Here is a 12,141-nt window from a genome sequence, read left to right as displayed (position 1 = left end):
CTTTCATTTAACGGATATCAGGAGCAGTTGTGTGACATGTATGGAGCTGTCCGTGGGGCCTGCAGTGCAGAGAGCCGCCATTCGCCAGTGACCACACAGTCGGTAGGAGTGAGATATAGCAGAAGAAACAGTAAATGAGAAGGTTTGCGTGACGCGCCGTAAGTTGCGCGTTTTCTTTCTTTCCATCAGCTTCTGTGTAAGACGTGAGATCACATACAGCGTGCGGGTAATAACGGTGCGTGGCACGCGTAGATGCACCACGAATGACCGGAAAAACGCGGAAAGAAGGGCAGTCCCGCATTGAGGGATGAGTCTGCACCCGTATCTGACCGGCTGAGACACGGGTCAGTCCGCCATCCATCCTGACGACGTGACGTGGGGTCCGTGCGAGGAGCCCGCAGCAGCCACTGGGGAAGGCAGTCCAGGAGACCGCTCCCGTCCTGCAGCATCACGGTGGGTGGGCTCGCTGAGTGCCGAGGGAGGCAGTAGAGACGGGCGGGCTCAGAACTCGGGACACTCGAGCATGACCAGTGGGGTGGGGTGGGTAACCCGAGAGTAGACAGACCTCGTCGGACCAGCATCTGTGCCTCTCACGGGTGAGCAGTGGTGAGGGAGCGGGTGGCTCGGCTGCACTTGGAGGCTGAACGCCCACCGTCAATCATGGCGAGGGCCGAGAGGCAGAAGGAGGACAAACAGCCACTCGATCCCCCCCCCCAACATGTGTAGGACAACACCGTCGTGAGGAGGGGCAGCGCGAGAGGACTCCCTCCTCCTGGTCCTGGACGGTGCGGCTCCGGCATCGGGGGTGGTCGTGGGGTCGAAATGAGCGTCCATGAGTGCACACGTCTGCTGACGATGGTGCCCGTGAGGCCAGACACTTGGGACACTGGGCATGGAGGTGGAGGAGGGGCGTCAGTGGCCCTCCTGTTCTTGCCCGCGAGGGGAGTTAGAAGTCATCTCGGGAACTGACTTCCGTCGTCAGGCTTTTCAGAAACACTTGCTACCAGTGTGGTCCTGATAACTTTCCTTCGGCAAACGTCCTCTCCCGACGCCTCCGTGTTGACTGCACACTGCGCGTCGCTCGGTTCCCCTGTGCCGACCTTGCTGCCTGCTGAGACTTTCCACCAGGGTGCTCTTCAGAAAGTGGGGGTTCCCTTGGTTTTTGTTTGTGAAGATTCGCTTCAGTGGTTTTTATGACAGGAACTCGCGTCTCTCTCGAGAAAGCAGCAGAGATCGTCACGGACCGTCAGGCCGGGCAGCCAGGAGCCGTGAGCGCACTCCACGTCGTGATCTGAGGAGGCGCACCGCCCACCCGGCCGCACACGCTGCCACGTCCGCAGCCTCACATACAGTCAGCTCGTGAGCTCTGTGCAGAATTATAGCAAAACTGAATCAAGTCAAGAATTTCATTTTTTAATGCTTGTCCGTGTCTCAGAGTGAGACGCATGGATTTTGTTTTGGTCCTTTTGTGACCTGGTCACATGGGCCAGCAGTTCTTGCCACGATCAGTGTCAGATGCACTGAGCTTCCCGCCCCAGCCGCCTCTTCCGCTGGAGCAGGCCCTGTGACGGGCTCTCCACAGAGACGGTCGCTGGGTACGTGGCTTGGGACGCGCCCTCAGCTCTGCCGCAGTCCCCTTTCCTGGAGGCTTCTGCCCCATCTGCTTGATAAGCCTGGCTCCACAGAAGAGTTTCCTCTTCAGCTCAAGTGTGAGCGCGACACACCTGCACGTGAACGAGTGGGTTCTGCCGACGGGGACGGTGAGGCGGCTCTAAGCCTGGAGCCCTTGTTGTTCTGCACACTCTGGGCCGGTTGCCTTTTCCACACAGCCACTGTGACGCCCCACGCAGGATGACCGCGCAGAGGGAGCGCAGGAGAGGTTGGCTGTCATCCTGTAGCCTGAGCATGTCTAACCCCGTGTGTCAGGTGACCAGATGGCCTGGGTCCCCACTCACCGCAAAGGGCAGGCTCCCTGCAGTCCGTCCTCACGCATCCTCACAGATGAAAAGACACCCGCCGTGCCCATGCTGACTTCACGCCATGCACACATTTGAGAAGGGAGCTGCCTCGGCCAGCCTTGCACATGGCTGTTTCTGCATGCACACACACGCACGTACACGAAAGAGGTCCGTTAGTCGAGATGGTGCCCTTGTCACGTGCAGCACTGCGGCTGCTTTCTTCCTGCCAAAAAGACAAGCTGCTTTAACGGCAAGTTGAAAAATACATGCTTTGTGGATGCTGTTTGTTGGTCGCTGGTTAGACACCAACGTGTGTGTGTGTCTGCCGCCGTCCAGAAACTGTCGTGTGCGTAATGGCAGCAAACGTGAGGCGCCAGCGTGTGCTCCAACCCCGTGTGCGTTCAGAAATCGAGGAGGAAACGTGCACGTGTTGATGCTGCTGTCATGTTCTTGCTGGATTCCACACTGAATGTTAGAGGATTTTCCAAGCTTTACAGTTTCTCCAAATTAAATCCGTAGGCATTTCTCTGCAGCCGTGCAGTTGGTTGGAGCAACAAAATACAAGTACTGTGCGCTGCGCTTAGTGGGGACGGAGTTGGTGTCATTCACAGGCGTTTATTAACCATGACTTTCAGGCCTGTTTCCAATTTTTCAGATAATTGTTTAGAGTTGGGGGAGGGGCATAAGGAGAGGGAGAAGCAGATTCCCTGCTGAGGGTAGAGCCCCACCGGGGGCTCGATCCCACGACCCTGAGATCACCTGCACCAAAATAAACAGTCGGATACTCAACCGAGCCCCCCCGGCGCCCCAAGATGGTTTTTAATTACTACAGTCATGCTGTATATAGAAATATTCTCCGCACGTTATTTAACCAAGAGGTTTGCTCATTCTTAGTCCATCTCTTTTTATACTTGGACTCAGAGAGGCTCAGCCTCTGGGCCACCGGCCGTTTTTCCCTGATCCTGAGCCACGCGCTTGGCTCCCGTGGGAGCGCCCAGCACGACCACCCCAACATGGGGCTGCTTACGCCGCGTCTTCTCTCCTTCTGTCACTTTCCCACACGAGATCACCCTGTTGCAGTAAAGTCAGTGATTGTACGACGCACACATCACCACCCCGCGTGGGATAGTGTGGGGTCCAGCCCGCCAAGGACATGGCTGTCAGCTTGCCTGTCTCTGGCTCCGTGGTCTCCTCAGCTGCAGACGGAAATGACGACCACCCATGATGGGCTTTTTATGAAGATTACAGGACATCTCGCCCCATGCAGCTAGGACTCAGAGCGGCGTTCTCACCCGTTGTCGTGAACACAGGGGATTTCTGCAGTGAGCCCTACGCAGGTGTGAGCCACGCACAGCAACAGGACTGGCGCCTCTGCCCCAGACGCTCTCCACGTGCAGGTGACAGGTTCACAAGGGGCGCCTCGGCCCCGTCAGTGAAGCGTCTGCTTTCGGCTCAGGTCACGACCCCAGAGTGCTGGGATCAAGTCCCGCATTTGTCTCCATGCTCGGCGGGGAGCCTGCTTCTCCCTCTGCCTCCCCCTGCTGTGCTCTCTCACTTTCTTTCAGAAAAATAAAATCTTTTAAAAAAAAATTTTTCACAGAAGATTTTATCAGAAATTATCATCGTTGTAAGACGGCTGTTTTGAAAGATAACTCTCCGAGCAGTCTGTAGCTTCTCCCCCTGCCCTGGTCCTGCCCTCGGGGGTCCCTGCTCTTCCCCGAGCTCTACCTCTGCTACCCCAGGTCCCGCCAGCACGCACCCCCACCTCTGCCTGGGGGCTTGTCTGAGGTGCTTCTGCGGGTTCCCGATCCGTGTCCTCACAGCAGTGGGTCTGGCTTTTTCCTGGACTTGGGGGCCTTCGTCCGGGTCCGCAGGAACTCTCTGCCTTTGCTTTTTTGCCTCAAGCTCTCAAAGGGATGAAAGGGAACCTGGATAGCGGCCGGGCTCTTCGAGAAGAGCAGACCATTTGTAGGAGGCAAGGGAGGTTGGTCGTGTTTGTCACTTCCTGAGACCGGGCTGCTGCGCTAACCAGAGGACACCCAGAAGGGCTTTGATGGTGTGTGTCCACGCAGTGTGAGGTGCGCTCACAGCCAGGCCATGACGCACGGTGACTAGGGAAGCCCAAGACCAAGAACACATCCTGACGGTAAACCAGGATCGCATGGGGAAACCGAAGACAAGCCTTCACGTGCCCCCTGCGTGCGCTTCAGCTGCAGGTCCGAGGCCGGGCTGGGTGCCCGGAGGACGGGGTGCAGCCAGTGTTTTCCCAGGTCTTCTCAAAATCAGTGGCATTTTGGTCAACCTCCACACTTGCCAACAGCTAAGATGTGTTCCTACGCGGTAGGTTTGGGGGCCTACGCACGCTTTCCTGGGCAGTGCCCCCAAGAGACACTGTTTTTATTGGGGTAGTTATCAGTCGTGTGAACGATAAAAATACCCTGCTATGGTGATGAGATGGGCAATGCCGTTTTTATGTGAAGTAGGTTAACCATTGCGTCTGTGTGTCACTCAGCAAACGGACCATCATCTGAGTGGCCTCAGGATACGTGCGCTTAAAAATAGCTTTTGTTTTGGGGGCTTGGGCGACTGACTCTTGATTTCAGCTCAGGTTGTGATCTCGGGGTCGTGGGATCGAGCCCCGATTCAGGCTCCACGTGGAGTCTACTTGTCCCTCTCCCTCCTCCTGACTTGCACGTGCATGTGCGCTCTCTCTAAAATAAATAAATGAAATCCTTTTTAAAAAATCTTTTGTTTCAGGATATCTCGCTAGTCGAAAATTTAGCCTTTGCTGAGTTACCCGACAGCGTGTCCTCAGGCCGCGTGTGTGCCTGGTTTGGGCCCGACCGGGGGTTCAAGTCCAGCAGATGGATGCCCGGCACCCGCCATGTAGCCCGCGCCCCGCGGCCACAGATGCTGAGCCCCTCACGCTCACTGTTGCCAGCCTGAGCCGTCACACGGGTGCCTTACTTATATTTACTTGGTCTTTTTCAGGGTTTCTGTCCATTTTGAATTTATTCATCTGTCCATTGCTGTGTTCTGATTTGGGAGTGTTTCTCACAGGTTGTTTATTGTCTTAGCAGTTTGTAAAAGCTTGTTCTGTTACAGGGCTCGGGCCACATGTGTCCTCGTCTTGCAGGTAGCCTCCCGACCTCGTGTTTGTGACTTTGCCAGACAAAGACTTCTCGTGCGCTTCAGTTTGTGTTGACGCTGCCTCAGGAGAGGGGAGTTCGGAGGCGGTGGACCGTGTGCTGCCCTGTGTGATAACCTGGGATGTGCCCGCGCTTCCAGGTCCGCGAGGTGGCACAGCGGTTTCTCTGACAGACCAGCCTCTCTGCTGCTGCTCTGCCTGTTGGTTCTTGTCTCGTGGCTCTTGGAGCTCTGGGAAGAAACCAGGTCCTGGGGGCTCCGGACAGCAGGCGCGCGCCCTCCGGTCCCCCCACCGGTCCTCAGTCACACCTGCTGTGCTCACAGCGTCCAGCCCTTGTCCTCTCCCCGTGTCCTCTAGGGTTAGAGGTGATCTGTCACCTGCCCGTGACGCCCTCGTGTACAGCTGACTGTCGCTGCGGGGCTGCCTCTGAAAGTGGAGCCTGGCCGCGCGGGGAATAGACAGAGCGAGTGCCGTGCTCCGGGGTGTGCCGGGCCCATGGTCTTTGACCATCAGCTCGGACTGGCTTTTGCACTGAAGCTAGGACAGTGATGTTCCCCAAAGGACAGCGATAAGCTGCGCGTGTGTGTGCCACGTGGGTGCGTGCGTGCTGGGGTGCGTGCATGCCGGTGCGTTCCTGTGGGGTGCATACGTGTGTGCGTGCTGGGGTGTGTGCATGCCGGTGCGTTCGCGTGCGGTGCGTATGAGTGTGCTGGGGCGTTTGTGCCAGTGCCTGTATGTGTGCTGGGGTGTGTCAGTCCTGGGGCTCGTGGATGCCGGTGCTGGGGGTACGTGCGTGCTGGTGCGTTCCTGCAGGGTGCATACGTGCACACGTGCGTGCATGCTGGGGTCCCTGTGCGTGCCCGCCCCCAGCATGAGCGGTTCACTGTCTACGTCTGTCTTGCAGGGGCCACAAGCGGAAGCTGCCCGAGGAGGATGCCGGCAGCGCGTCCAGCGGGGAGTCCAGCGGGGAGGACGAGGAGGGCAGCAGCTCGGAGGCGGACGAGATGGCCGCGGCACTCGAGGCGGAGCTCAACGACCTCATGTGACCTGCGGGGCGCAGGGCGGACACGCGCCTCGTGCTCCGTCCCCAGAGGGCACCAGGCCACGCAGGCCCTCGGATATCTCCTTTTCTCCAGAAAGACGTGTATATTTGCAGAGCTCCACATACAGAAACATAATTTTGCAGAAATAGGTGTTTTTAGAGATTTTACTACAGAAAGTCTACTTTTCTAAGGGACAGTGTTCCGGGAGGCGGTGTGCCAAAGATGTCGCCGCGCCCCGCGCAGCCTGGTGCAGAGCGGGCGGGCAGGACGTGGGGCCGGGCAGCGGGCGGGCGCGCGGGGCCTTCCTCCTCCGGGACACAGATGTAAAGTTTTTGTATATCTATTTCGCATTTGACCCACCGAGCAGATTTCTCTTTCATTTAATAAAACTCCTTTTTTGTAAGCTGGTTCCCTGGTGTGCTGCAGCAGGAGCCGCCGCGGCCCCGAGCGCCCTGCCTGCCCCGCCTGCCCCGCAGCCTGTGGGGGCGGAGAACACTGCGTGTCGGACAGTCTAGGCGCATCGCCGGGAAAACAGCTCACTTACTCTTGTAGGCCGTTCCGTGGTGGCTGGTCTTTACATTCTTGTGGGGAGCCTCTCAGAAGCCCGTCCGGAGCATTACGAAAGCAGGGGATCGCTGTTACTAAGCTGTCGGGTGATGAGCATTGCATCTAAGATACCCCGGAAAGCAAGACCACTCTGATCCTGTCGGACACGCTGGAGGAATTCATCACACAGCGTGTCCCCCAGACAGCTTGACTGCATCGTCCCTGTTGCTGGGGTCCGGGTCCCACAGGCCCCCTGCACTCACAGCTCCAGTGAGAGCTGGTACGGAGGCCGGGGGCCTCTGTCTCCCAAGTCCTGTAGTCCAGAGCTCTCTGGGCGTGAGCTTTGGTCCACTCTGCCCATGGGTAAATTCATCTTGCCGCCGCCTCTGAGACGGCCCCTTACGGTGCCCTTCCTGTCGGTGGTTCCTGGGCTCTGGGCTGTGGGTGACCCAGGAAGTGTTTGCGAGCCTCTAGAACAGTGCGAGGCGTTGCTTAAAGATGTCGTCGGTTTAGCGTAGGGGGTGAGGGGGACCTTCTTCAGTGTGGATCTGTAGCTCTGCAAGCCTCTTCTCCCCGTTTCCTGGACGACACAGAACTAGAAGTAATGTGTTAGGTTAAGGCTGTGTGCTTTGCATGCTCTCTTTGCAAGTAACAGAATCACAGCTGCAGTGGGGTTATCTTGCTATGTTACTCACTTGTCTGAGAAGCCATGGTGGAGCTTCAGGTATGGCTGGTTCCAGGTGTTCGCTGGATACTCGGGCATCATCAAGAACCTGAAACCTCCTCCAGGAGTTTGGGCTATCTCTCTACTGGTTGCACTCAGTAGGTCTTTGCACAATGGGGCATGATGCTCAGATCCCATCCATACTTCTGATGACAGGCAGGGGGATTGTGGGAGTATTCCCATGCAGGCAGGATGGGTGGGGGGCAGGCAGATGTCCAATAATTAAGGCACCACCCCTGCCTTGTTCTTTTCCGGAAGGTAAGTGTAGCCACGTTGATTTTCGGCTCTCTACAACAGCAATAACGGAAGTCTCCAGGAGCTGGGCTTGGAAGGGGAGGGGCCTCTCTGACGCTATTAGCACAGAACGGAGGCATTGGAAGCTGGAGAGTTCTTCCTCAAACACCAAACGGCCTCAGGCCACGGGTTCTAAAAGGGCTCAGTGCTAATTCCGTATCTGGCAACATTGCTCGCTGTCAGTAAAAAGTGTGTGAACTAAGGCAGTGGGGCCTAGTTCTGGGCTGCTGGTCACTGTCACATCTGGAGACACTGTGGGCTCACGTGCGGCAGGTGGGGCTCCGCACACCCAGGAGGGTGGGGACAGAAGCCGGTTGGGCCCCTACCTGCGGGTCCCAGAGGGAGACGGGGAGACATTCCTCGGTGCTCAGATGCCACAGTGTTGCAAGTGCTCCGATAAGCAACAGGAAAACGACAGTGGTCGAATTTGAAGAAAAGACCCGGACCCGGTGTTACCAGGAAAGAAACACCAAGGCCTTGGGAACGCGAGAAGCTGGTCTCGGGAGGGAAAACGAGGCCCAACTGTGAGCACAAGTGAGCAGGGAAAGCACAGAGGTCTACAAGTTGTCCCGAAGAAAGCCGGTGTCTTGAGTTCAGTTGCTAGCAGCAGAGTGTGCCAGGAGCCACGATGCTGGTCAGGATTCTCCAGCAGCCCCAAGTTTCTTAATTTTCTGCCAGGCAGTGGTTTCCTCTGACACTGGGACGTGACTTGGCTGGCAGCACGCCCGTGAGCAGGTACGTCCACGTGGGGACATGCCCGTCTGCAGTGGGGCTCTGCCCTGTGGGACAGCTGGGCAGGAACGGGGCCTGGGGTGCCCGCAGTGGCCTGCCCCTGGTCATGTGGCCTTTGGTGTTCTCGTCACTGTTAACAATGCGTCTGTGCCCTAAATGAATAAGAAATACCTTTAAACAGACTCCAGCCCTCCTCCTGGAATTTGAAGACCGAACTCTTAAGTCCACAAGAAATCTTTGTACAAGTAGGTAATAAATTTTAGGCTATTTACAAACATTGAAAAGTCTGAACCTGGAAATTTAATGAAATTTTTCTTTCTTCCTTGGGAAATAGAATGTTGAAGTTTTGTGTGACTATGAGTGGATCTCATGTCCCGAGTTTTTCATGTTTTCAGAACAACCCTGCCCAGTCTGCAGGCCCTTCCAGCAAGAGGCATGGAGTCAGGCCCAGGCGGCTGTGGACGCATCCAGGTGGGGACCCGGGCACACCTGGGCCCTGCTCCCTGTGCGGCACCCGCGGAGGCTCTGGCCCGGGGGCTTTACAGTCGGAACGTACTGAGACTCAAGCAGTCGTACGAGGGCAGGCTCGCGGCGTGGGAATCGTGTCCATAAAGCCCAGCCCTCCGGCGCCTGACTGCTGCGTGCCGGCCTGTGTTTGCACACGTGCGTGCTCACGTGGAAGGCTGCAGCCTGGTTTTTAAGTACAGCTTTCTATTTTGGAAGCACCACCCAGGTGGAAACCTTTCAAGTACAGAAAAGGAAACAAGACTCACTCATCACACCACCCGAGGCTGACGATCGCCTAACAGCCTTTTCTGTACTTTGCTATAATCGTTTCCCTTTTTAAAATGAATCTAATTGTGACCTTTTAACAGACACAAATCAAAGATGATGAAAAATTGCTAGAATCCTGCCACCAAATTCAACCACATTAACATTTCAACGTGCTGTTTGAGTCCACTTGTGCTGTTATTTTAGTAGACTTTTAGAGAGAACCGAGGGAAGGTGTGGAGATTTCCCCGAGTGTTCCAGCCCCCACACATGCACAGCCTCCCCAGCACCCGTGTCCCCCAGCAGAGTCGTGCCCTTGTCACTGTTGATGAGCCCACACTGACGCGTCCGTGGTTCACGTCGGGATAACGTGGTGTACGTTCTCTGGGTGCAGACAGTGTGTAATGTCATGAGTCCACCATTATGCACCAAGCAGTAGTTTTGCTGCCCTAAAAATCCTGTGCTCTTCCTCCCTCCCATCCCCCGATGACCACCAAGGTCCTTCTGTCCCCGTGGTGTGGCCCTTTTCCAGGACGCCCGGCGTGCAGCGCCACAGACTGGCCTCTTCCACGTGGGGACACACACTGAGGGTGCCTCTGTGTCTTTCCATCTTCAAAGTCCAACACCAAAATCCAGACTCGGAAATTCCTTAAGACAGCCATAATTTGTAAGGGAAAAAAAAGACACGGAGGGGAACCTAGTGGTTCATGAGCCGAGAAGTGCATCAGCTATCGGGTGTGGCGGCTTGTTTGGGTGGTAATCGGAGAGAACTGGAAGGGGGTGCACGCAGCTGGACAGCTGGGGTGGTGAGCGTGGCCTAGACCCTTGGTCCTGGTGACTAGTTGTCCCTTGCTTTAGAGGACGTGGTTTTTGAGAGTCTCTGTTAGAAACGTTCTGAAATACCGTGTCTGGGACTTGATCGAAACGATAGAGACCGCGGGGACAGATGGAGGTCCAGATGAGAACGCTGTCCCGGTTCATCGGTGACACGGTAGTCCTGCCTTCTGCGTGTGTCTGAAATGTTCCCTGACAAACAGCGAGATGCCATCAGGTCAGAGATGCGCGGGATGAGGCCAGCTCCTCCGCAAGGCCCGGGGCGGGTGGGCACACAGGCGCGTCCCGGCTGCCCTTCAGGTGGGATTTGGGCTCATTTGCAGCGACGGCAGAATGAAGTGCCCATTGTTGTCATCTGCGGAGAAAAGCCTCCGCGCAAACGTGTGTGAGGGACCACTTTTCCGTGGGAGGAGCAGCTGCCCCCACGCCACAAAATTTGCCCCAATTTGGCTCCAAACTGAGACCCTGTTGTCCTTTTTAACCACAACTTCATGATTCTTGCAATGTCAGTTCTGTCTGTCTCTGGCACGTCTTAAGAAGAAAAGCATGTGTCGCGTCCTGTGGTCTCCGGTCCGGTTCCTGAGAGCGCCGGTCCCTCTCACCCCTCCTGACGCGGACATCAGTCCTGGGGCCGGCGGGGCCTCCCTGCAGCATCTCCTCTTTGCAGCTGTGTGCCTGTCGGCGTCCGCCTGGAGACCTGCCCCTGGGCTCTGGAACCTTCCACCTCCGTGTCACGTCTCGTTGCACCCTATTAGACCACCAGGTTCTGCTGAAGTTTCCTTCGGGTTCTTGCATTTTATAATTTTGTAAAAGTTGCTCTTACTCCATATTTTTCAAGCCCCTCCCCCACATTAAGATGTCTAAGAGTGCGTTCGTCCTCAGAGGAACAGAGGTCAGTGTATACTCAGTGGTTTGCGATGGTATCACTACCCGGCGTTTGCGGCAACAGCAGCCCCCTGACCTGCCAGCGCGGGGGCTCAGACGTCCTCCTTTCAGCTCTCAGAGCAAGTGCGTCTTCCCTGCAATATGTTAGTTTGAATTTTAAGAGGGAATCCTCTTTTCCTCACGTAGCATTATATTTTTGGAATTTGTCCCCGTCAGGGCATAAATGCCCTCTGTTCTCCAGGACCCCATTCTAGGAGCGTTCCGAATTCTATTTGTTTATTCTTGTGATGGGTGCTGCTTGCAGCTCTTGAACAGGTGGGCTGCTGGGAACATTCTGTGTGTTCCCCGGTTTCCTAGACGAAGCTGTCACCTTCCTGGGTACGGCAGCTCACGCTCCGCCCCGCCCTGCCCGACGGTGCCCACAGCCCGCAGGGACAGAGGTCCAGGCCCCTCACGGGTCAGCAGGGCCATGTCTGTGGGCAGGACCTCCCACGAGCCCTGCTCTGCCACCAGCCTTCCCTAACGGTCTCTGGGGACCGATTCCCACACTTCATGGACTGAACGTCCTCATGCATGTGGATGACACGTCATCGTCACCAAAGAGCTCCGCTGGCATGGGCCACTTTGGATGGGCCTGCCGCGCCCCCCTCCCCGGGGACACAGCCCATGCGGGATCACCAACACTGGACACAGCACGGCTACCAAACATGGGGGTTTAGAAAACAGATCCCAAAGCGTCCCTCAGAAGCTCCTTCTCCTGGGGATACACCTGCCCGTTTCCAGAGACAAGCTCTTCTTGGCAACGTGGACGGTCCCCATGGGAGCAGGGGCACCAGCACTTGGAGGCGCCACCGTCCCCAGAGGGACACACTGGCGGTTTAGCCTGTTTGAGGGTGGGGCCCTGCTCCTGGGCCCCGGACGCCCGTCACCAAGCACCCAGCAGGAGGGGCGCATGCGGCTCTCCGAATGGGAACGCACAACGGCAATGCGTAAGAGTCGCAAGAACAGCGGACACGTCCGTCTTCACCCACAGCACCTGGAATGCAGGTGGCCGTCCCCCAGCCTCCGAGGCCAGGACAGGAAAAGCAGGCCTTGGCCAAGATCCTAGTCCCAGCGCTTATTTCTGTTGCTGTTGTTATAACTGGTTTCTAAAAATTGATTTTTTGAGTTTGACAGTGAAGAAAGGAAGCCAGGACGTCAGCGCTC

The 12,141-nt window shown here is 56.6% G+C and overlaps 1 protein-coding gene across 2 annotated transcripts in view; it reads left to right on the top strand.

Annotated features, from left to right (window-relative positions):
- Window positions 1-6,567, top strand: part of CTDP1 (CTD phosphatase subunit 1) — a 54,954-nt gene extending 48,387 nt beyond the window's left edge. The window contains exon 13 of one of the 2 annotated variants that reach the window (XM_026496515.4): window positions 6,011-6,567. In XM_026496515.4, coding sequence (XP_026352300.3) covers window positions 6,011-6,152 — 142 coding nt within the window. In that variant the 3' untranslated portion in view covers window positions 6,153-6,567. The remainder of the gene's footprint in view (window positions 1-6,010) is intronic. The other variant, XM_026496517.4, reaches the window with a different exon arrangement.
- Window positions 6,568-12,141: the final 5,574 nt, after the last annotated feature.

Source organism: Ursus arctos, unplaced genomic scaffold, assembly GCF_023065955.2.
Source record: "Ursus arctos isolate Adak ecotype North America unplaced genomic scaffold, UrsArc2.0 scaffold_17, whole genome shotgun sequence".
Lineage (NCBI taxonomy): Eukaryota > Metazoa > Chordata > Mammalia > Carnivora > Ursidae > Ursus > Ursus arctos.
The sequence above is the reverse complement of the archived record's forward strand: the minus strand, read 5'-3'. Positions and strand labels throughout refer to the sequence as shown.